This window comes from Stomoxys calcitrans, chromosome 5 (genome assembly GCF_963082655.1).
Source record: "Stomoxys calcitrans chromosome 5, idStoCalc2.1, whole genome shotgun sequence".
Classification (NCBI taxonomy): Eukaryota; Metazoa; Arthropoda; class Insecta; order Diptera; family Muscidae; genus Stomoxys; species Stomoxys calcitrans.
Window position 1 is genome coordinate 108519501 of NC_081556.1, and position 23718 is coordinate 108543218.

Sequence of the window (23718 nt, forward strand, 5' to 3'; positions counted from 1 at the left end):
CAGTGTCAGATCGTACTTTCCTCCACATGCTCAAACGGGTGCAAACCTTTGCTGCAACAAGGTAATGATCCGAATCTATGTTCGCTCCACGATTGATCGTACATCTAACGCGCTGGATGAATGCCTTCCATCTATCACAACGTAATCAATTTGGTTCCTCGTGTTTTGATCTGGTGGCATCCATGTGGCCTTGTGAATATTTTTATGTTGAAATCTGGTGCGACTAACTACCACGTGTTTTGCCGAGGCGAAATCTGTCAGCCTCAACCCTTTACTGGACGTTATCTCGTGGAGGATAAACTTTCCGACTGTTGGACCAAAAATGTCTTCCTTTCCTATCTTCGCATTAAAATCTACCAGTGCGATTTTAATATCATGGGCGTGGCAGCGGTCATATTCTCTTTCTAGGCGCTCGTAGAAAATATCCTTGGTCTGCTCGTCCTTGTCTTCCGTCGGGGCATGGAAACAAATAAGGCTCATGTTGAAGAATTTGGCTTTTACGCGGATTGTGGCTAGCCTCTCATCTACCGGAGTAAAGCTGGAGACAGATGTTTCAGTCTCCGACTAACCAGAAATCCACAGCCAAATTTATGCCTCGTGTTATGGCAGCTATAGTATAGTATGTCACCGTTTGGTGTTGAAGTGACGCCATTCCCAGTTCACCGCATTTCGTATAAGGCGGCAATATCAGCCTTGTACTTCTCTAATGCATCCGCCAGCGCGTATACTGCACCTTCTCTATAAAGAGTGAGGACATTCCAGGTGCAGATCCGCAAATCATGGTCCTTTTTTCGTTTGCGTGGGCCGTCAACGTTGGGGGGTCCATTTTTACTATTCCTTTGTTTCTCATAGTTTTCCGAGGGCGAGTTACTGGTCCAGCGCCCCAACCGCATGGGTTTTGTGGGATTGCACATGTATCCCTCGTTGTGGCGAGCCGCTTGGACCAAGTTCCGACGCTCGCTCCAGCCGCCCCTAACCTGAGAACAGACGCTGATGTTGGCCATTGGTTATTTGAAGGTGCCAATAACTCGCCTCGCCTGTCATCTCGAGTACCATTGGCATTCACCTGACTCCTCACTGAGACTCTCCTCTTGAAAATCGCTGACTGCCCGTGGCAGCATTTGCAGTTACTCCGCGTAAAACCGGAGCTTTCCACATAAGTCGGAGCTCAAAGTTCCAGCCTGTGTGGTGCTCATATTCATCCCGTGTTGGCTGGGACACTAGCTCAGTCGAAAATAGCTTGGAGGTCACTAGGTGAAGAAATTGGCACATGAAGAGATGTTGTATAATAGGCAACAGTTGTTAGTTTGATGTGGTATACCAAGATGCCATATTAAATCCTCTGAGTTCTTAGCTCATAAACCAGAGACAAGCAAGCTAGGAACTGTGAGCCGGCAGAAGGGAGGCTCAGTAAACATGATGGCTCTTACCAGGCTCCCGAAAAGTATTTGTCTTTGTCCATTCCTCCTGTATATCTGACATTTTCTTTTCTGTAATCAATAAAACCTTTCATTCTTGTGATATTCATTCAAAAAGCCGTACCTCTCCCCCTTGGGGGAGAAAATCGTATTTTATCGCTTAAAACCGCAAGCTCGATTTCGATTTTAGACCTTTGGTTTCTTGAGCAACAATTCTCAGAATTAGTCGTAGATTGACAATCATTTGTTGTGTTTTTTTGACCCCTACAAATTGACCCACCCTATTATATAAGTTAAAATAAAAAACCAACCTGTTGCTCTCCAATTTCCAAAGCCACAATCCAAATACCAGGCATCCACATGCGAAAATATCACATTAAAGCCATTGTCTAGCAGATCATAGTTCTCCTGCCACGTACTGCCACCCCATACCTGTACGGCAAATTGGGATTTTGGAAGACATCGCGTGTTGGTCAAACCACTGGACCAAACTGTTACATATTTTGGCTCCACATTGTTGTTGGCGATTTTTAAGCTTTAAAAGGAATAGGAAAACAATTAAAACGTATGTTAAGTTCCGCTGAAGGCGGCAGGGCCGAACTTAATATACCTGCCACCATGTGTACTGTGCTAACAAACAGAGACCTATTAGACCCCCTGCTCTTAAGTCTTTCTGTTATGGTTTGGTAATACTATGGTGTTCAGGTTTTCGTTTTTATGAGCTCACTACACTAGTCGGCTTCTTGAAAATGTCCATATTTCGGGTTTTTGATAAATCGGTTTCATGCCAAGTTAATCGATTTCCTACCAATGGTTCATTTCTAACCATATTTTGCCATATTTATCACTTATTTCATTGAATTTTTTTTTTGTAATGAATTTCGGGCAGAATTTCTTTAAGTTTTTTGAATATCGGACCACAAATGAAGATTTGGCAGCCCAAACAAATTTTCGCAATACTGAGATGACCAACTGTAGGTGCCTGCCAAAAGGCGCTCGGACAACCTAGGGACTTGAAATCTTGCACACGATCCCGCTACCACATCAGCTCTAACCCATAAAATTGCAAAGAGATATCTTTACCCGTTCTGATATGGCATATTTTTTACTAGTTTTTCTCGATTTTCTCCCACTGTGCGGCGTTCAGAGCGTATGAATTAGGGTCCCAGATGCTTTGGATACTCAGTCACCAGTCAAACTTTATGCCCGAATCTACTGCCAATTGAACTCCTAAAAATTCCGAACTGCTATACAAATTTACCCATGAGCATTCCATAACGGAACAGGGGCAAACTCCTTTGATTCAAGTTTAAGCTCTATGATAAGGGGCTCCCATTTCATAGCCGAGTCCAAACGGCCTGCCGCAGTGTGACACCTCTTTGGGTAGAAGTTTTTACATGGCAAAGTGCCTCACAAATGTCGCCACCATTAGGAGGGGATAACGATCGCTTAGAATTTGTCTGATGTTCCTGCCAGAATTCGAACCCAGGCGTTCAGCGTCATAGGCGGACATGCTTACCTCTGCGCTACGTTGGCCCTCCTAATGGAGGGAGGGGGGAAAAACGCTGAAAATTTTTTCTAATTTTTTGGCTTCGTTGGATACGTTCAACATCATAGACTTGGCTAGCTAACCTCCGCGCATCGATGGCTTACGGTGGCGGCGAACCGCTGCCCGGCACAGAAGGAAACTATTATCTTGTTCATCTGAGAACGCATAGCCATGAGGGATACCCTTTCGCCTTTCAAAAAGGTGGCAGGCATATTTAACCCTACAAATACTTACCGAGCCATGGCATTCATCATAAAGTCACACCAGAGACCTCGCAAATCAGTGTCATTGAAATATTGGGCCCAGCATTCCAAATTCACCTCATCGCCACCAAGATGAAAATAATCCGTGGGTCCCGTCGAATTCAAAAGTTCCTCATACAATCGCTGCAGTATCAGGTAAGTGTGATTGTTCTTGGGATTCAATTGGCCACAGGGAGGCTCACCACAATAAAAACTCCAAGGCTGTTGATTTATGCACAGACTCAATTCGCCCATGCCTCGTTTAGGACCCCAGTCCCAGCCATTGCCCGCATGGGCTGGCGCATCGATTTCCGGTATAACCTGTATGCCATGCAATTTGGCATAGCCCACTATGTCACGCACATCGGCGTCTGTATAAGTCTCGCGTTCCGAATAGGCACCATGGGCTGCCAACTCCGGATAGTGTTTTGAGACATAGGGGAAACTTTGTGAATCCGTGATGTGCCAATGGAAGCGATTAAGTTTGGCATGGGACATGCCGGCGATGGTACGTTTGATGGCCTCCACAGAGAAAAAATGTCTAGAGGTATCCAACATGAGGCCACGATACCGAAACTTGGGAGCATCAATTATTATGACCTTGGAAAGCGTTCTCAAAAGATTATCCTCATCATCGAACCATATCAGTTGTTCCAAGGTGGACAGAGCATGGCGGGCTCCAAAAAACGAGTTGGCAGATATTTGCACAAAGTAGTGACCATTTTCAACTGCAAATTACAAAATTTTGATTAAAAATCCCTTTTGTTGTAGACAGGAAACTGTCCATACTTACATGTACCCGTCAGACGATAGCTTTCGTCTGTGTCAAAATTTAAATGCAGGTCTGAGAATTTATGCACTGAAACATTTATGGTAAATGTTTCGATATCACAGCGTTTGCGGGAACCTCCAAATGCATTGGCCAGTATTGAGGCTGCTCCCACATTCTCGGAACGCAATCTGTGTGATTCCGTTTGCCCAGCGTCGACATAACGTCTTTGTACATGTTTTTTAATATCATGTACATCATCCACATGACCAGGATTGGAGGCGGTGGCGGCCGATGATCCGGCTCCCACTGCTGCTGTCTCAGCAGCACCACCCATCACACCTTCACTGCTGGCATCTCGAAAATCTAGCCTTTGTATTCGCCTAAGATCTTTGAGAAAAAGCTCAAATGATTGACGGAATTGTGATTCCACCTGAGGATAGGGTGTGTCCAAACGCAATTCTATATCTTCCATGGAAAATGTTAAAGACTTAGAACTAACGCCAGATTTAATGGTGGGATGGGGCCATATATTGATATCACCACATGTCATGGAACAGCTCATAAAAGGCACTCGTTTCTCTCCCTTGGCCAAGGTTAAATAATGATAGCGAACACATTTGTCGCCCTCGCATTTGTAGGTCCAAATTTTCTCCACAGGTCTGTTGGGAAGATAAAAAAAAAAAAGGTAGAAAATGTTTATAAAGTGAAAGTTTTTTTGTCGGCAGAGCGTACGCTGCCTATTAAGCTATGATAAATGGATAAATTTATCTGCAGAGTTGGGAGTTGAATTTCGATCAAGTTGGTCAAACTTGTCAAATGCAAGAAATCACGATTCCACAAAGAGGTCCGTGTTTCTCTCATGACTTAAGTTACCCAAGTCTCGTCACAAGTAATCACTGCTCATTTCTGTGTACAAGCTTAATGTCCGCTGTTCAATGGTCCTAAAACCGTTTATTGTCCCTTATCATGCGTCCTTTTGCCTTTATCTTACTGTCACGACTCCATAAATGTAAAATCCAACGAATTAAGCGGTATCCATTATCCGAATCCATCGTTTTATTTGTCCGTCAGCATTCGTCTTACGGTCACATTATGCCAGAATCACTTCACAAGTAGTTACGTCCCCGTACCGACAATGACCAACGCATTTTCTAGTGTTCCTTAGACACAAGTGCCTCTGTTCTGCTTCTGGCCCCGATCTATCCATCTGTTCAACTAGAAATGTCATCATAACATTAGTGATGCAAATTTGCCCATGAACATTCCACCAAGGAACAGGGGATACTTGTCCCTTTGTCCACTTTGTCCAGTCAACCACTTCAGGCTTCTACACAGTTCATAACAAGTAAAAGCGTGCTAAGTTCGGCCGGGCCGAATCTTGGGAACCCACCACCATGGATTCTGCTAAAATATGGGAGCTATATCTTTAGACCGATTTGGACCAAACTTGGCACAGTTGTTGAGAGTCATAACAAAACACTATGTGCAAGATTTCAGCCAAATCGGAATTGCGGGTTCCAGGGGCTCAAGAAATCAAATCGGGAGATCGGTTTATATGGGAGCTATATCAGCTAGATAGCGGATTCCAGGAGCTCAAGAAATCAATTCGAAGGCCGGCTTTTATGGTAATAGCTCCCATATAAGCCGATCTCCCGATCGGTTCTTGACCGATTTAAACTGTACTTAGCACAAATGTTGGAAGTCATAACAGACCACTTTGTGCAAAATCTCAGTAAAATCAGACAAAAATTTGGCTTTCAGCAGCACAAGACGTCAAATCTGGAGATCAGTTTATATGGGAGCCATATGAGGTTATACACCGATTTAGACCGTGCTTGACACAATTGTTGGAAATCATAATGGAACAACATGTGCAAAATTTCAACCAAATCGGACCAAAATTACGGATTCCAGGGGCACAATTAGTCAAATCGGGAGATCGGTTTGTATGGGAGCTATATCAGGTTATAGACCGACTTAAACCGAACATAACATCGCATGCAAAATTTCAGCCAAATCGGACAAAATTTGCGGCTTTCAGCATCTCAAGAAGTCAAATCGGGAGATCGGCTTATATGGGAGCTACATCAGGTTATAGACCGATTTCGACCTTACTTAGCACAAATGCTGGAAGTCGTAACAGACCACATTGTGCAATATCTCAGCTAAATCGGATGAAAATTGAGGCTTTAAGGGGCTTAAGAATTTAAATCTGCAGATCGGTTTATATGGGAGCTATATCCGAATCCGAACCGATATGACCCATTTGAAATCCTCAACGACCTACATCAATACTAAGTATCTATGCAAAATTTCAAGAGGTTAGCTTTACGCGTTCGAGCGCTATCGCGATTTCGATAGACGGACGGACGGACATGGCTAGATCGACTCAGGATGTCGAGACGAGCAAGAATATATATACTTTATGGAGACCTAGATCAATACTTCGCAGTGTTATAAACGGAATGAGTAGATTAGTATACCCCCATCCTATAGTGGTGGGTATAATGACGAGAGGGCTAAGAGTCTGGAGGGAAATCAAGTGTTTCACACACATAATCTTCTCTTTGCGGTGCAGTAAAACAAAACGTGCTTGAATGTCTCGCACTCCTCCTCGACATCCTAGACCCTCATAACTCAACCTCCCCATTCCGTTTGTAACCCATCGAAATATTGATCTGAGACGCACGATATCAATATTTCGTCTTGACATTCTAAGTCTATTTAACCCTGTCCGTCCGTCTGTCGAAAGCACGCTAACTTTTGAAGGAATAAAGCTAGCCGCTTGAAATGTTGCACGAATATTTCCTATGAGTGTAAGTCGATTGGGATTGTAAATGAGCTGGGGCAACATCCCCTTACTTTTCATTTGAGTCCCGTATTGATAGAAACGTTGAATATATCCGTTTAGAGGAGTTTTGTGGTTGGGGCGGCCCACTGGGTACTTGGACCCAAAATTTAATACGATATTCGTTTGCTGGTCTCCAATACCTTTCATTTCATACCAATATTGTGCCAATCAGTCCACTTTTGGTTTTGGGTGGTATTTTTGGGGTAAGGGGGAGGGTCCGGCATCATCCGATATCTAAAATAATTATATAAACTATATTTCAAAAACCTACACAGTTTGTGAAAATTTAAGAAATTCGGTTCAGCCGTTTTTGAACAAACAAACAAACCAAGTCTCATATAGCCTTGATGGGTCATATTCCCATTTGGGCCGTTTTTTGCTATGGGGTTTTTGATTCTACGGAACAAACATACAAACCTGAGTCTCATATAGTCATGATGGGTCATATGCCCATTTGGGACGTTTTTTTTTTGGGTAGTTCGATCTGATTTTGTATGCCAGATTCGTAATCTACTCCCAAATACCTTTCATTTGGGCCCCATATTGATATGATTTTAGCAGTTTTGGTGATAGGGCGACTTCCTGGGTACTTGGACCCAATACCTTTCATTTGATATCCATATTGTTCTTATTGGTACACTTTTGATTTTGGGTGGTGTTTATGGGCTAATGGAGGAGGGTCCGTCCCCTTCCGATGTCAACAAATTCTATCTATTCTATCTATTCCTTCTTTCTGACTATAATCGTAATATACCTTTCATTTGAATCCCATATTTTCATGCTCGTCCAATAAACCTATTTTAGAGTGTTATGGCGTTGGGGCGGCCCCCCAATTACTTGGACCCAATTTTTAATATGAAATTCGTAGTCTACTTCTGAATACCTTTCATTTGAGTTCCATATTGTCCTGATCGGTACATTTTTATTTTTGGATCGTACTTTTGGGGTGAGAGGGAGGGTCCGCTCTCAAAAAATTATATATCCTATGTTTCCACCCAGACAAACCTACAAAACCTGTAAAAATTGCAAGGTAATCGGGTAAGCCGTTTTTGAGTCTATAAGGAACAAACAAACACAAATTCATTTTTACATTCTTAACAAGTAAAAGTGTGCTAAGTTTGGCCGGGCCGTATCTTGTATACCCTCCACCAGGAATGGCATTTGTCAAGTTCTTTGCCTCTTTACAGGCAAACAAAGAATAATTGATAAAAAATTGTATGCTATTGAAGCTATATTAGGTTAAGCATAAGGCCCAACAAGGGATGACTCTGAGCTCACCATGGGTTATAACTAGTGTTGCCACTAAAGAAAATTATTTCGTACCAAAAGTATAAGAAAAATCCTACCAAATCCGACCAAAACCTGATATATTGGGTTGCCCAAAAAGTAATTGCGGATTTTTAAAAAGAAAGTAAATGCACTTTTAATAAAACTTAGAATGAACTTTAATCAAATATACTTTTTTACACTTTTTTCTAAAGCAAGCTAAAAGTAACAGCTGATAACTGACAGAAGAAAGAATGCAATTACAGAGTCACAAGCTGTGAAAAAATTTGTCAACGCCGACTATATGAAAAATCCGCAATTACTTTTTGGGCAACCTAATAGCTCCCATACAAACCGATCTCCCGATATTTAGGTCGCAATTCTTATCCGATTTGGCCGAATACATCCCCAATCGGTTCATAAAAACAGGTATAGCCCAAATAGCGTAGCAATTGTTATCCATTATCGTTTGTTTGCCTATAAAGAGATAATCGGCCAAAGAACTTGGCAAATGCGATTCATCGTGGACGATATATACGATTCGGCCCGGCCGAACTTAGCATGCTATCACTTGTTTTACGCAGTGCATTGCGTTGGTGATTGGACAGCCAGCAGTTGGAGGGAGGGAAGAGGGAGTAGTGTTTACTAACATTTGTCTTAAAATTCTGGCCAACCTCCTTACCTCAGGGATAAGAAGACGTACCTCTGCGTAACAAGCACCATGAAAGTATCAATAAAACAGCACCACGCTGTCAACATTCCGACGGTGCTGAAGGGAAACAATAGAGTTGAATACCTTAGCATCTTCGATCAACACCATCGATCTCCTCACAACCCGGCTTTGGAATGCTTCTTCTTCTTCGAATATATGTTTTGATCAACGGACATCACATTGAATCTTTATTGAATCAAGAGCATCTGATTACTCAACATCTATACCATTAATAGATAATGACAATCGTAAAGGGTCAGTGACTCATTTATGTGACAATAATTAGCACTGGGTATTACGTGCATTAAAATCTACTCGGTTCAATCGACCCCACTCCGAAATAGCCAGCAATTCCTAGTAGACTGTATAATTAATAATCCGCCTCGGTCCACTATTTCTTGAAGACTCGGTCTATGGTCGAAAGCAAATGAATGACAGAGGTTGCTGTCATCCGCAAATGAGTAGATCGGCTTCCAAGTCTGACTCAAAAGATCGTCAATGAAAATAAGAAAAAGGGAGGGACAAAGCATCGAGCCTTGTTGTATATCTGCGGTTAATTTATATTTAATGAATTGGAACCCATCTATAACAACTCGTATAGTGCGATCTCGTAGAAAGCTCGATATAAATCGAACGAAGTGATTACCCAAACCATAACAGAGTAGCTTTGATAAGAGTGCACCGTGCCAAACCCAATTAAATGCCTTGGAGATATCCCTAAGCAGGCATGGAGCGACCACAACGAACCCAGACAGAAATGCCTTCAGGTCTCCCGTAGAGCGATTTATGAGGATCCCATACAGCCGGTCGCTTAGAATATCGTAAGCCTTTAAGTATCTCACAAGATGGTGATTAACCATTCTCTCCATATCATTGGAAAACGCGGAGCATTTCGCAATTGGTCGGTAATTTGCGGGATTGTTCGCCTCGTCCTTTTTGGGTATCGGCTGAACGTTCGCAACTTTCCAACAATGTGGGTGAACTCTCGCACGCTAAGCAATGTTGAAGATGTGGCGTAGTTGGCATACAGACAGGTGAAAACGCCTAGGAACGGGAATTGTATTCAGGGCCTCTCTCTGACAATGTTTATCTGCCCCACATATAAGCACTGCCATGGTATTCTGTGAGGATTAATAAGGATTGGCCGAACAACCGCCGTAAACAGTCAGTGCATTGTTCCCAGGATTAACCCTCAACTCCTTTTTTATCGAGTTTTGAGGGGATAGGAACGCATTCATCCCCTTTGTCATTTCTTCGGAATTCCTTCTCCAGCTTCATTCTTGTTCCAAAATCATACGCAGGTATCTGTGGGTTAATAGAGCGCGGCAGCTCTTATCCAGCCAGTACATGTCCCCTGAAAACATCCAGCTTTCTCCTCTTGGTGTAAAGTAAGACCGTTAGCTCTCGCCATCCAGACAGCTTAAATTCGGCCTTGCCGAACTTTGGATACCCACTATCATAGATGTATTCATCTACATATTTTATTACAACTCCAACACTATATCCATTGTTACATCCAAATATGGGCAGGTCTGCATTAGGTGCCGAGTACTATTTCACAAGTCACAGTTTCAGCGAAATTGGGCAATAAATCGGCTTTCATAGGATTAAGACCCTAAATTCGAAGAACAGTCTGTATGACGACCATATAAAGGATTTGTTCAGGGACGCTACATAAGTAGTCCGCCAGGCACAGCGAACGACGCCATATTTTTGCCGCTCTTTTGACATTTCTCGTCAATAAGGTTTGTCATTTCATGTTGTAGCCAACAACGAGTCGAAATTATTAAAAATTTACTACCGAAACTCAGAGTCAGTGGGCTTAACGTTAAGAGCGTTACGTCCAATTTAGCGATAAGGCTCATTTCTGGCTGAATGGCTACGTCAATAAGCCAAATATGCGTTACTGATCAGACAGGTCAGGTCATTGCATGCCAAAAAAAATTACGGTTTGGTTCGGATTATGGGCCGGCGGCGTCATTGGGGCGTACTTCTTCCGTGATGATCAAGACCGACATATTACTTTGATTGGGAATCGCTATCGTTCAATGACAACAGAATATTTTTGGCCCCAATTGAATGATATGGACTTGGATGACATGCGGTACCAACAGGTCGGTTAAACATGTTCGGCAGGGGCTAATCTTGGAAACCCACAATCATGGATTTTCCAAAAAATTGATACAAAATAAATTTGGTTATTGGGTTATTAAAGATTCTAGGAACCAAACACGGATAATTGAGAAACCAGTTTATATGGAAGCTATATCAGGTTATAGACTGATTTGGACAGTACTAGGCACAGTTGTTGGAAGTCACAACAGAGCACAATATGCAAAAATTCAGCCAAATCGGACAATAATTGAGGCTTGTAAGGACTCAAGAAATCAAATCAGAATGCTAGGTCCAAAATTTAAGCCAAATCGGACGAAAATTTATCCGGATTATGGGAGCTATATCCAAATCTGTACCGATACGGCCCATATGCAATCCCAAACGACCTACATCAATACTAAGTACTTGTGCAAAATCAAGCGGCTAACTTTACGCCATTGACCGCAATCGTCATTCCGACAGACGGACGGACGGGTATGGCTAGATCGACTTTATATCGAAGAGGCGATGGACCATGCCCCTTTGCTCCAAAAGCAACCCATGGTACGACCAAGAGTGTCCTGTTGCTACTGAAGCTAAGATTGCGGCATATAGAGCAACCCTGCAATCAGTAGCAACGCGCCAGATGAAGGAGAGGTATCGGGAGAAAAGGAGAGAGGAGAAACGTCTATTCTGCAGAAAGATAAAGAAAATTTAAAGACGTGAGTGTGAGCGAATTAAGATGTACAGGAGCCAGAATGATGTCTGAAAATTCCACCAAAGATTTAAACATCAAACCGATGGCTTTGGTGCAGGCACATCCTCCTGCAGAGACAAAGAAGGAAAACTGGTAACTGACACAGATAGTGTGTTATGGATACAAAAAAAAAAAAAAAAACATTTTACCCAACAGCTAGTGCCTGACGAAGGCGGCGAAGAGGATACCACAGAACCAATCCCTGACGATGGGAAGAACCAATCTCTGACGATGAAGTTTTCGGGAGTATCATCAAGATTTTATTCAAGTCTTATGTAATAGTAGGATAAATGTGTCCTTTAACCCGAATAATGGGGAAAAATAAAATTTAAAATGATTTTTTTTTTACTTACATTGGAAATTCACTTAACGCCTCTCTACTGCCAACGGACTTTTCATATGTATTGATGTACGATTGAGGTTTGATGCCACCTTGATTCCAATACAAGACCATCAGCACAAATATCATAGCGGTGAGGAGCATTAGCAACGCTTTACGCAATGAAACGGCCAAAGCCATTTTGAAAATGTAGCGTAACCTGCAAAACAAACAAAAGAAAGAGCAACATTAGACAAAAACAAAAAAAGACATTCAAAAGAAAGGCCCTCAAACGAAATTAAAAGTAATAATACAAACAAAAAGAAAAAGTTAATTTAAAAATTGACCTAAGACATGAAAACCGAAAGTGTAAACTGGAAGGCCATACAGACATTTGCTAAAATGCCAAATGTATGGCTAAATGGATGAAATAGAAGTTTTATTGGGTACGAGTAGAAGGAGGTTGGTGGGCGGATGGATGGCAGCAGGAAACACCATCAATTTATGGCTACAAAAACTAATGAAATTGCGTTTAACAACAACAGCATTTCGCAAACACAATACACTTAGCCACCTATTGTTGGTGTCAATGGCGCCTTTTTGGCCAAAAATAATGGCATAGAAAGAAAGACAGACGTTTTGTGTCTGTCTTTTCTAGCCTTAATTATCATCGGCTTAGCGTTTTTTAGGGCTTATCATGAATTCGGCTGAAAAAAAAACAGCGAAAAACATGCAATCCATATGCGAACACACACATATTGGCAGCAGTTGCAAAGCACAGTGGGCGATTGTATGTTTTTAATTCCATAAACTCTACTTTTATAATATAGACCAAGGTTGTTGTGGCAAATGCAAAATTTCCCCAGAAACACTAAAATAAGGAACAGGTTTTCGTTTTGACAACTGCTGTCCGATTGAAGTTTAAGCTCAACGATAAACGAGCCTCTTTTAATTGCCGACTCCGACATCTCCTTTTGAGGAGAAGTTTTTATTTGCCTTATTTCAAAAATGGAGTCATTTGTTTCGGTTACGGTTACGCTTAAAATTGTTGACTATCTCCAGTTGTAGTTGCAAACTTTCTCCATTTATATACCCACCACTGTATACATTTACTTATTCCGTTTGCAACATATTGAAATATAAATTTTCGACCCTATATAGTGTACTAGCTGACCCGGGCCCGCTCTGCTGCGCCTTCTTTTACTTTATATGGAACAAAAGTTACCTTGGAATATTTATTTTCGACAATTGAAGATCTTTTAGTGAAATACCATGCTACGAAAATAGTATATCGCATGCCTAACAGTTTAACAATATAAGTGCCTTTATCTGAATCCCATATAATCTTTATTGATCTACGAATTTAAGTTTGGATGGAAGGTGTACTCCATTGTTAAAATACGTATTCTACTCCCAAATACCTTTATTTGAGCCCCATATTGCGATGGTCACAAAAAAATTGCTGTTTTTGGGGTATTTTGGGTATCAATTCTTGCGAAAATGGGTATCAATTCTTGCTCTACCCCCAATACCTTTCATTTAAGCTCCACATTGACATGGTGGGTAAATATGCCCGATTTAGGTGTGTATTGGCGATTGGGGTGGTCCCCCAAACACTAAGCCTGGAAAATTCTCGTATATCTATTCTCATATATCTATATATCATTTATTTGAACCCCATATTGCCATTGCCCTCAAAATTGGATATCAAATTCGTTTTCTAATCTCATTTTAACTCCTTATAGCAAAAATCAGCAAATATGTCCGGTTTGGGGTATTGGCCCTAAAAACTATGAATATTTAGTTCCACTCTCTTTAAGACCTAAATTGTCTTGGTGAGCAATTACGTCCTATTTGGGGGTTGTTGATATCACATACGTGGTCTATTCCCACATACCTTCAATTTAAGCCCCATATTTCCATAGTCGGCAAACATGACCGGCTTGGGCGGTGTTTTGGGGGATGGGCGGCCACTCAGTGTGTTGGGCTTGAAAATATATATCGGATTCGTGTTCCACTTTAAAAACCCTCTTATTTGAGCCTCATATTGCAATAGTCAGAAAATACTTACTATTTGGGTGGCGTTGTGGGGGTGGCGTGGCTCCGTATACACTTTTCCCGAATATTGATATCAAATTCGTGCTTTACTCCCAAAGACCTTTCATTTGAGCCCCATATTGCCATGGTCGTAAATTTGTACCCTTTGGGGGATGTTTTTGGGGAGAGGCGGCCCCTAAAAAACTTGGTCCCATATTTGGATATTAGATTCGTATTCTTCATTCAAATTCTTGTTATTTAAGCCCCATATTCCCATGGTCCGTAAATAAGTCCTGTTTGGGGGTGTTTTGGGAAAGGGGTGGACCCCTAGAAACGTGGTCCCACATTTGGATATCAGATTCGTATTCTACTCGCAAATACCTTTCATTTGAGTCCCATATTGCCATGGTCGGTAAATATGTCTGATTTAGGGGTGTTTTGGGGCTTGGGGTGGTCCCCCTAGCACATGGTCCTACAATTGAATATCAGATACGTTTTCTTATCCGAAATACCTTTCATTTGAGTCCCATATTGTCGTGATTGGTCTAAATATATGTTTAGTAGGTTTTGGGGTGGGGCAGCCCCCCTAGTTACCCCATCCGAAATTTGGATACCAAATTTTTATTTTTAGGGTTCTATATGAGAGAACACGAAATTTTGCTTAAATCATACCTCCCATCTCCGAGATCTGGCGTTTCTGAAAATAAGGGTAAGGGGGAGGGTCCGTCCCCCCTTCAGATATCAAGAATGTAGTAACCTATATTCACCACGGGGTCATTATGCACCATCTGTGAAAATTTCAAGAAAATCGGTTCAGCCGTTTCTGAGTCTATAAGGAACACACAAACATACAAACAAATAAACCTACAAACAAACACAAATTGATTTTTATATACAAGATATATTCTTGATCAGCGTAGAAATCTAAGACGATCTAGCCATATCCTTGCGTCTGTCCGTCCGTCTGTCTGTTGAAATCACGCTACAGTCTTTAAAATGGGACAGTGAGTTGTGTAAGGCCCTTCAACATCCAATTTGGCCCAGATCGGTTTAGATTTGGATATAGCTGCCATATAGACCGATCCGCCAATTTAGGGTCTAAAGCCCCTTAACAGCAACATTTATTATTCGATTTTGCTGAAATTTAGGACAGTCAGTTGGGTTAGGCGCTTCGACATCTTTTTTCAATTTAGCCCTGATCGGTTTAGATTTGGATATAGCTGTCATATAGAACGATCTCTCGATTTAAGATTTTGCGGCCATAAAAGGCGCATTTATTGCCCGATTTCGTCGAAATTTGGGACAGTGAGTAGCGTTAGGCTCTTCGATATTTTTCTGCAATTTGGCACAGATCGGTCCAGATTTGGATACAGCTACCATATAGGGGGCTTAGCATGCCCGCTTTTGACGCTGAACGCCTGGGTTCAAATCCTGACGAAACAATTAGAACAAATTTTCAGCGGTGGCAACATTTATGAGGTACTATGCCATGTAACTCATTGATGTGTGAGAAGTTAGCCCCTGTTCCTTAGTGGAATGTTCATGGGCAAAATTTGCATTTTGCCATATAGACCGATCTCTCGATTACAGGTTTTGGACCCATAAAAGACGCATTTATTGTCCGATGTTGCCAAAATTTGGAAAACCGAGTTGTGTTAAGCCCCTCGACATACTTCTGGCACATATGGCACAGATCGGTCTAGATTTGGATATAGCTGCCATATAGACCGATCTATCGATTTAAAGTTTTGGGCCCATAAAAGGCGCATTTATTTTCCGATGTCGCCGAATTTTTGGGACAGTGAGTTGAGTTAGGCTCTTCGACATTTTTCTGCAACTTGGCTTAAATCGGTCCAGATTTGGACATAGCTGCCACATAGACCGATCTCTCGATTAAAGGTTTAGGGGCCATAAAAGGCGCATTAGTTATCCGATTTCGCCAAATTTTTGGGACAGTGAGTTGAGTAGGCTCTACGACATTTTTCTGCAATTTGACTCAAATCGGTCCAGATTTGGATATAGCTGCCATTAGACCGTATTAAAAATCCGATTTCACTGAAATTTAACACAGTGACTTATGTTAGGCTTTTCGACTTCTGCGTCATGTATGGTTGAGATCGGTTTATACACAATTGAACAATGACTTGTACTTATTAGTATTTGGTCCTAATCGGAACATATTTCGATATAGCTGCTATGGGGCATAAGGTATGCACTTTTCACCGGATTTTGACGAAAGATGATTTACATATATACCCGAGGTGGTGGGTATCCAAAGTTCGGTCCGGCCGAGCTTAACGCCTTATTACTTGTTTTAATCTGATAAGGTTTACAGGGCTTTGTGGGAGTTGAAATCATTCTCGTTATCTTATCTCAATTTACTGCCAAATACACTTTGATTGATTCTCTTTCGATACTGTCAAAGGCTGTCATTGCTTCATCCGGTGACCAACCCATAAAATCGATGTCGTCGCATATATGTTAACATCAAAGATGTTTGCTGGGATGTCAGCCAAACAAAAAATTCTTTATATTGGATTTCGATACCAAAAAATTGCTGATTCTATTGATTAATTCATTGACCGCTGTCAGTCAACATTGTCCGCCTGCAACAACAAACAGTGAACCATCATGATTTGTAAGCAACAATATGAAATGGTAATGGTAATGAAATGTAAGCATTTCTACAGCTAACGCAAGAGTCAACAATCCGTATCCACCAGTACCGCAGGTCAACAGCAAACACAGCAAAGCGGGTAACCTGACACCTCATGACGACAACAATAACAAAATCGTCAATCAGCAAGAAACCAATAGCAGCACCAGCAACAGCACCAACCAACAGCAGCAGCGCCAACAGCAGCACCAACCAACTTCAACCTAAGTTTAAGATTTTTGATTCAGTTCTGTAAAAGCACTCAAATTAATAAAAACAGAAATGTAGTAACTGTTAACTGGCGCCCAACAATCCATCAACGCACCCGGAGGCTGTGACCAAGGACCAAAAAAACACCCTAGAAGACCACAGAGGCTGTAGCTACAACTACCGGCTCAACACACGTCAACAAGTAAGCGGACGATTCTCCAGGTAGATTTAACGAAAGGACAACGAAATCGCCTCCATGGACGTATGGAAAATCTTTATAGGGATACATTTGTAAGTAGGCAGTGAACAAAAAAAAGTTGTGAATCGTAGATTTAATAATTAAGAAGAATTTAAATACAAAAGTGAAAAAAATGTGAAAACTCTGGTAGAGAAAAAATTTTGGTGAATAATTAAAGAATTTAAAAATTGTAACTTCAGGAAATAGAAAAATCAATAGAATTAAGAAAAGTTGGAAAAAGTTAGATTTAATAATTAAGAAGAATTTAAGTACAAAAGTGAAAAAAATGTGAAAACTCTGGTAGAGAAAAAAATTTTGGTGAATAATTAAAGAATTTAAAAATTGTAACTTCAGGAAATAGAAAAATCAATAGAATTAAGAAAAGTTGGAAAAAGTTAGATTTAATAATTAAGAAGAATTTAAGTACGAAAGTGAAAAAAATGTGAAAACTCTGGTAGAGAAAAAAATTTTGGTGAATAATTAAAGAATTTAAAAATTGTAACTTCAGGAAATAGAAAAATCAATAGAATTAAGAAAAGTTGGAAATGGATCGCCGGAAATCCAGATCACGACGATTTCGAGATAATAGAGCAAAAAATTAACAATGTTTTGTCAAGCAATAATAGGCAGGTTGTAATAAATAATCTGTCTCTAAAAAAAATAGATGAACTCACAGAAAATACCAACAAAATTATAAAAATTGTAAAAACCAATGAAAATTTTATAACCATGCTCAAAATGAAAATTGACCTTTTAAAGGAAGAAATTGTTAATGTAAATTATGCCATTCACTGGGCAAAGTCCGGCATAATAAATTCATTTGTATTGTCGAACACTGAAGTGAATATTGCAAAAGAGCTTTTCGAGAAAGATTCAATTCCCTTTGTAAACATAGAAGAAATATTCGAATTCTCTGAAGTAAAAATTGCATCAAATGAAAAATCACTTATTTATATTGTCAATGTACCGACTACGAATTTAGATTCCTGCAGTAAACTCTTGATTAAACCCACTAAGAGTGGGGATCTTATTAATAAAATTGATTATAATGAAATACTAGTTTGTAAAAATGAATCCTATGGGATCCTTAAACCATGTAAATCTTTCAATAATCTGACTGTTTGTAATTTAAATAATGTCAAAAGAATAGAAAAAGAAAATTGTTTGTTAAATCTTTTAAAAAGCGTAGAAGCAAACTGTACTTTATTGAGACATAGCACCACCCCTACAGTAGAGGAAGTCTTGCCTGGGATGATTCTACTAAATCAATTCGATGGTACCATTCTCATCAACGACGAGCAGTACAATCTTACGGGAACCTTCATAATCAAGTTTCAAAACGCTTCCATAACAATTGACAACGAGACATACAACTATTTCCAAACAACGTATGCCGAACCATTACCTGCAATCCTACAACCTAGATCTCCTGGATCAAAAATAGAAGAAGTAACCACTTTGGAATTTGTAAAAAGGATCCATCTAAACAATACAAAAGCGATAGAACTGTTGAACATTAAAAACAAATGGAGTGCGGCCGTGCATTTACTCACAATAGCTGCAGCTCTCATTCTGGTATTGTTCTTGATAAGAAGAAAGCAGCGCCCATTGATTGAAACCGTTAATCTAGCACCTCCCAATCAACTATCAGTTCCGACATCGAATTCAACAAACTTTCCAAGAGACGTACCAAGATTATCTCAGATACCTTACTTCTAACGGTATTACGATCGAGGACGCTCGTAACTAAGAGGGGAGGTGTTAACATCAAAGATGTTTGCTGGGATGTCAGCCAAACAAAAAATTCTTTATATTGGATTTCGATACCAAAAAATTGCTGATTCTATTGATTAATTCATTGACCGCTGTCAGTCAACATTGTCCGCCTGCAACAACAAACAGTGAACCATCATGATTTGTAAGCAACAATATGAAATGGTAATGGTAATGAAATGTAAGCATTTCTACAGCTAACGCAAGAGTCAACAATCCGTATCCACCAGTACCGCAGGTCAACAGCAAACACAGCAAAGCGGGTAACCTGACACCTCATGACGACAACAATAACAAAATCGTCAATCAGCAAGAAACCAATAGCAGCACCAGCAACAGCACCAACCAACAGCAGCAGCGCCAACAGCAGCACCAACCAACTTCAACCTAAGTTTAAGATTTTTGATTCAGTTCTGTAAAAGCACTCAAATTAATAAAAACAGAAATGTAGTAACTGTTAACTTATATTCTCTTGTGAGTAGTGTGCCTTGCCTATTCACATCTGCATCTCGTATGACCTATTCCAGCAGGATATACAATAAAAGAGATCACACGAAAGGTTGTCTCCCTGTCTGATATTGAACGGTTTGGAGAGGTTCTTTCCCTGTTTACCTGAGGAGCGTGTATCAGCAAGCATCATCCAGCAAATTCACGCAGGGGCTGAAATACCTTTGAACGTATAGGGCTGTCAAAGGCGGCTTTGTCTTTCTCGGGTCTTTTCCAGGATTTGACGCAGTGTAAATATCTGGTTTAGATCTAGAGTCACACTGGTAGGGCCCAATTATTTCGTTAACTTTAAATTTTAAACTTTCACATAGTAGGTTAGGTTGAAAAGAGGGTGCAGATATTAATCTGCCCCATGCCACTATGGACATACACCTAAGCCAGTAATCGGCTTGTAGTGCGCTCTAAAAACTGTAAAGCAGCCTCTAAAAAGAAAATTTTAAGTTAGGAATTTCGTGCTACTTACAAAATCCTTAATTGTTTTCAATATCACTCCCCTAAGTTGGTTCATGTCCGATATTGTGTCTCCACCTAAGTGCCGGTATCTGTTCGACGCTAAAGCCGAGCAATGACTTAGGAAATGCTACAACGTCTCTTCATCTTCCCCGCATGCCCTACACATGCTATTACTTGCCGCACCGATTTTATATAAGTGAGCTCATAGTCCTATGTGTCCCGTTGTGATACTAACAGCTATACTGTCCTCCTTCTTGCTTCCTTTTAGAAATAGCATCGCCTTCTCACGATCTGGATCCCCCCATAGGATTTTCGCCGTCCTACCGACCGTTTCGCTGTTCTACAACGTTGCATGCGCATTCGACGCCCACTCCCTTATGTTGGACTGCGTCGACCCGAAAGGCTTCGGGTTGACCAAGTTTATTGACAGCAGTCCTCTGGCCTTCACCGCCAAATTGTGTGCCCTTCAAATCCCCTTACTCTGTTATGGCCCGGCAGCCAAACAATGCGGATTTTGCCATCCTCAGAGAAGGTGTTAATCTCCTTCTCACACTGCAAGACTGTTTGTGACCTTAACATCCTGGTTGTTATTGCCTTTATGGCAATTTTACTGTCCATAAAAATGTTCACACTCGACGTACTCGCGTTAGCACCACACCACTTCACGCATTCCGTGATCGCCCGGATCTCCGCTTGTAGGACCGTATTACTGTATTCGTATTCCGTACCGTATTCTCAATGTAAACCCCCAGGCCCACTCAGTCCTCTAACTTTGATCCATCCGTGTAACAGGATCTTCCAGATGGCAATACTAGGGTTCGGTCAGTCCAAAACTGTGCCGATGGCAGCAGTGCCTCGCATTCGACCTCAAGGCTCATCTCAGGTATCCGATCGGAAACCTCTTCCTTTCCTTCCAGGTTTCCTATCGTCGGCTCGATTATACCACGATGGTATGAGCTGCTCCCATCCTCAATCCATTCTCCCATCGCCTTAAGTCTCATAGCCGCAGTGGCTGCCTTACACTTAATCTGTATGTCAATGGGTCAGATATCTAGTCTGATAGTCTCCTGTGCCCTAGTGGGCGTGGACCTCATCGCTCCCCCTAAGCCAAGACAACATGTTCTCTGAACCTGTTGTATGGTCCTTATGTTGCTCTGTTTCTCTATAGCAGCCCACCAAACTACTGAGGCGTAAGTAAGTATTGGTCCAATCACGCTCCTGTAGAGCCAGTGAAACCTCGAATTCAGGCCCCATTTCGAGCCTACGGCCCATCATCTGTGAGCCTTCTCAGTACGCTCCTGAATGTGACACTTCCAATTATGTTTCCTGTCTAAGATCAAACCCAAGTATTTGACCTTTGTCAGATATCGAAATCGGGTTATTAGGGAAACGTGGTGCGATAAATTGGCCCACCTTCATCTTCCTCGTGAAGAGGCCTATTTCATTCTCCTCTGGGTTAATATTGAGACCTCTGGGTCTAGCCCAGTCATATGCCATATGCAAGACCCTTTCGGCCCTTCTGCATAGCTCGTTGGGATCCGTATCCCTTATAAGTATTATAACATCATCTGCGTAGCAGACGGGTTCAAATCCCTCCTCAGTCAGCATCCATAATAGATAATTTATGGTGGTCAACCATAGCAGTGGCGATTCACATAGTAAGCTCGATAGTATCTTGTATGAGTTGGGGAGGAGGCTTATTCCTCTGTAGTTGGCACATTCCGTCTTGTCTCCTTTCTTGTGTACGGAATATAGTATTTTGAGGTTTCAATCAGCGGGTATGCGTTCTTCTAGCCAAATTGCGCAGAGCTGATACATACGCCATATCACAGTTCTGCGGGTAACCCGTCGGCTCCTGCAGCCTTGTTGTTTTTCAGTCGGGTTACTGCTACGTAAATTTCGTTTTGACTAGGTGGTACACATTCTATATCATCATCAGGGATTAATTCTGTTGTATATTCATGGCGACCATCATGGGATACTAGCAGCTGGGAAAACTGTTCTTTCCATATCCTCAGCACACTATCTGTGTCAGTTACCAGATTTCCTTTTTTATCTCTGCTGGAGAATGTGCCAGTACCAAAGCCATCGGTTTGATGTTTAATTCTTTGGTAGAATTTTTGGACTTCATTCTGGTTTCTGAACATCTCGATTCGCTCACACCCACACGTCTTTCCATTTCCTTCTTCTCTCTACGGAATAGGCGTTTCTCCTATCTCCTTTTCTCCCAATGCCTCTCCTTCATCTGGCGCGTTGCTACTGATTGCAGGTTTGATTTATATGCCTCATTCTTGGCTTCAGCGGCTTTGTGGCACTACTGGTCGTACCATGGGTTCCTTGGGAGAGGCTTTTGGTTCGCCCCTAGGATCGATTGTACATTTAACACGCTGGTTGAATGTCTTCCATCTATTACAACATGATCTATTTGGTTTCTCGTGTTTTGATCTGGTGACAGCCATGTGGCCGTATGAATCCTTCGATGCTAGAATCTGGTGCTGCAAACTGTCAAGTTTTTTGGCACGGCGTAGTCTATTACTCTTAATCCATTATCGGAAGTTTCTTCGTATAGGCTAAATTTTCCGACTGTTGGGCCTAAGAGGTCTTCCTTCCCTACTTTCGCATTAAAATCTCCCAGAACGATTCTGATATCATGAGCGTGACAGCGGTCATACGATATTCACTTTCCAGGTGCTCGTAGAAAATATCCATGGTCATAGATATGCAGCCCTGTTCTTCTCCCTTGTCGACAACTGCCATCACCAAAGAGTCCCTAGCGACATTAGCAAAGGTTCTTAGACCCATCTTACAGTTGTTCGCCCTAGTTCTTTTAGGCATGGGATGCCCTCCAGGTGACCACAGCCTTTTGGCTGACTGCGGTGCAGTTTCCGAATCTAGATGTGTAGGCTTTGGGGTAGCCTGTGCAGCGAATTCCCTAGCCTAATTTAAGGAATCTCTCTACCTATTAGTGAGAGTCTTAGGATCATTCGCACCAAGCCTCTCAATAAACCTGAGAGCGATGGGTCTTCTATTATTCCAACCACTTAAAGAGCGTGTTGTTTTGCCGGGGAAGGCCGATGGCCTAGGCAAATTATAGGCATGCGAAGAAAGAATAGGTTCGGTCTTGTCCTTGAGACTCGAACCAGGTGTCTTCGTCAAAAGCCTGGAGCAGCCGCTCCACCAGTCGAGGGTTCAGTAGCAAACAATATGCTAAGGCCTGATACCACCACCGCAGCTGTTGGGTCTTTGGCGTCCATTCTAAGCCTACTCCCGGGCTGTAGAACTGCCACTCCACTGGAAACAGACGCAGTTCATCAACCGCCTAACGGATTCCTCTATCGCAGCTATCCTTGAGTGACTTAAAATATTCTTCCAAAAATAATGACCTATTACGAGTTGCAGGAAAATTCTTGCGGAGTGAAATAACAATACGTCCGCTCCACTCAATGGGCGCAAATAAGGCTTATGTTGAAGTATTTGGTTTGTATGTAGAGAGGTTAGCCACAATCTCATCCACGGGAGTAAAGATGGCTACAAGGTATTTCAGTGTCCGACTAAGCACAAATCTACAGCTAAATTCATACCTCGTTTCATGACAGCTATAATAATACCATACGGTGTAGTTGCGGAGCCTTTCCAGAACCATCCCATCACATTTCCTGTATGCAATTTAAGATGCTAAAATTAAGAAGATCGACAAAAGAGAATACCTTTTTAAATGGTGAAGATTATCACATCGCCCACTTGCCACATCGCCCATTGTTCAATAGTTGGCCCATGAATTGGTGAGTGAATAAAATGGATTAAAAATAAGTATAACGTTGACTGTGTCAGTGGTGGTAGCCATTTCCGTTGCTTACCAAAAAC

At 41.5% G+C, this 23718-nt stretch overlaps 1 protein-coding gene across 3 annotated transcripts in view; it reads right to left on the reverse strand.

Moving 5' to 3' along the window:
- LOC106082749 (probable beta-hexosaminidase fdl) overlaps positions 1-23718 on the reverse strand; it is a 367897-nt gene that overhangs the window by 6909 nt on the left and 337270 nt on the right. For all 3 annotated transcript variants that reach the window (XM_013245468.2, XM_059370440.1, XM_013245466.2), the window contains exons 2-5: positions 12015-12200; positions 4003-4640; positions 3202-3937; positions 1730-1953 (exon numbers count right to left, since the gene is read on the reverse strand). In XM_013245468.2, the coding sequence (XP_013100922.1) occupies positions 1730-1953; positions 3202-3937; positions 4003-4640; positions 12015-12181 (1765 nt within the window). In that variant the 5' untranslated portion in view covers positions 12182-12200. The remainder of the gene's footprint in view (positions 1-1729; positions 1954-3201; positions 3938-4002; positions 4641-12014; positions 12201-23718) is intronic.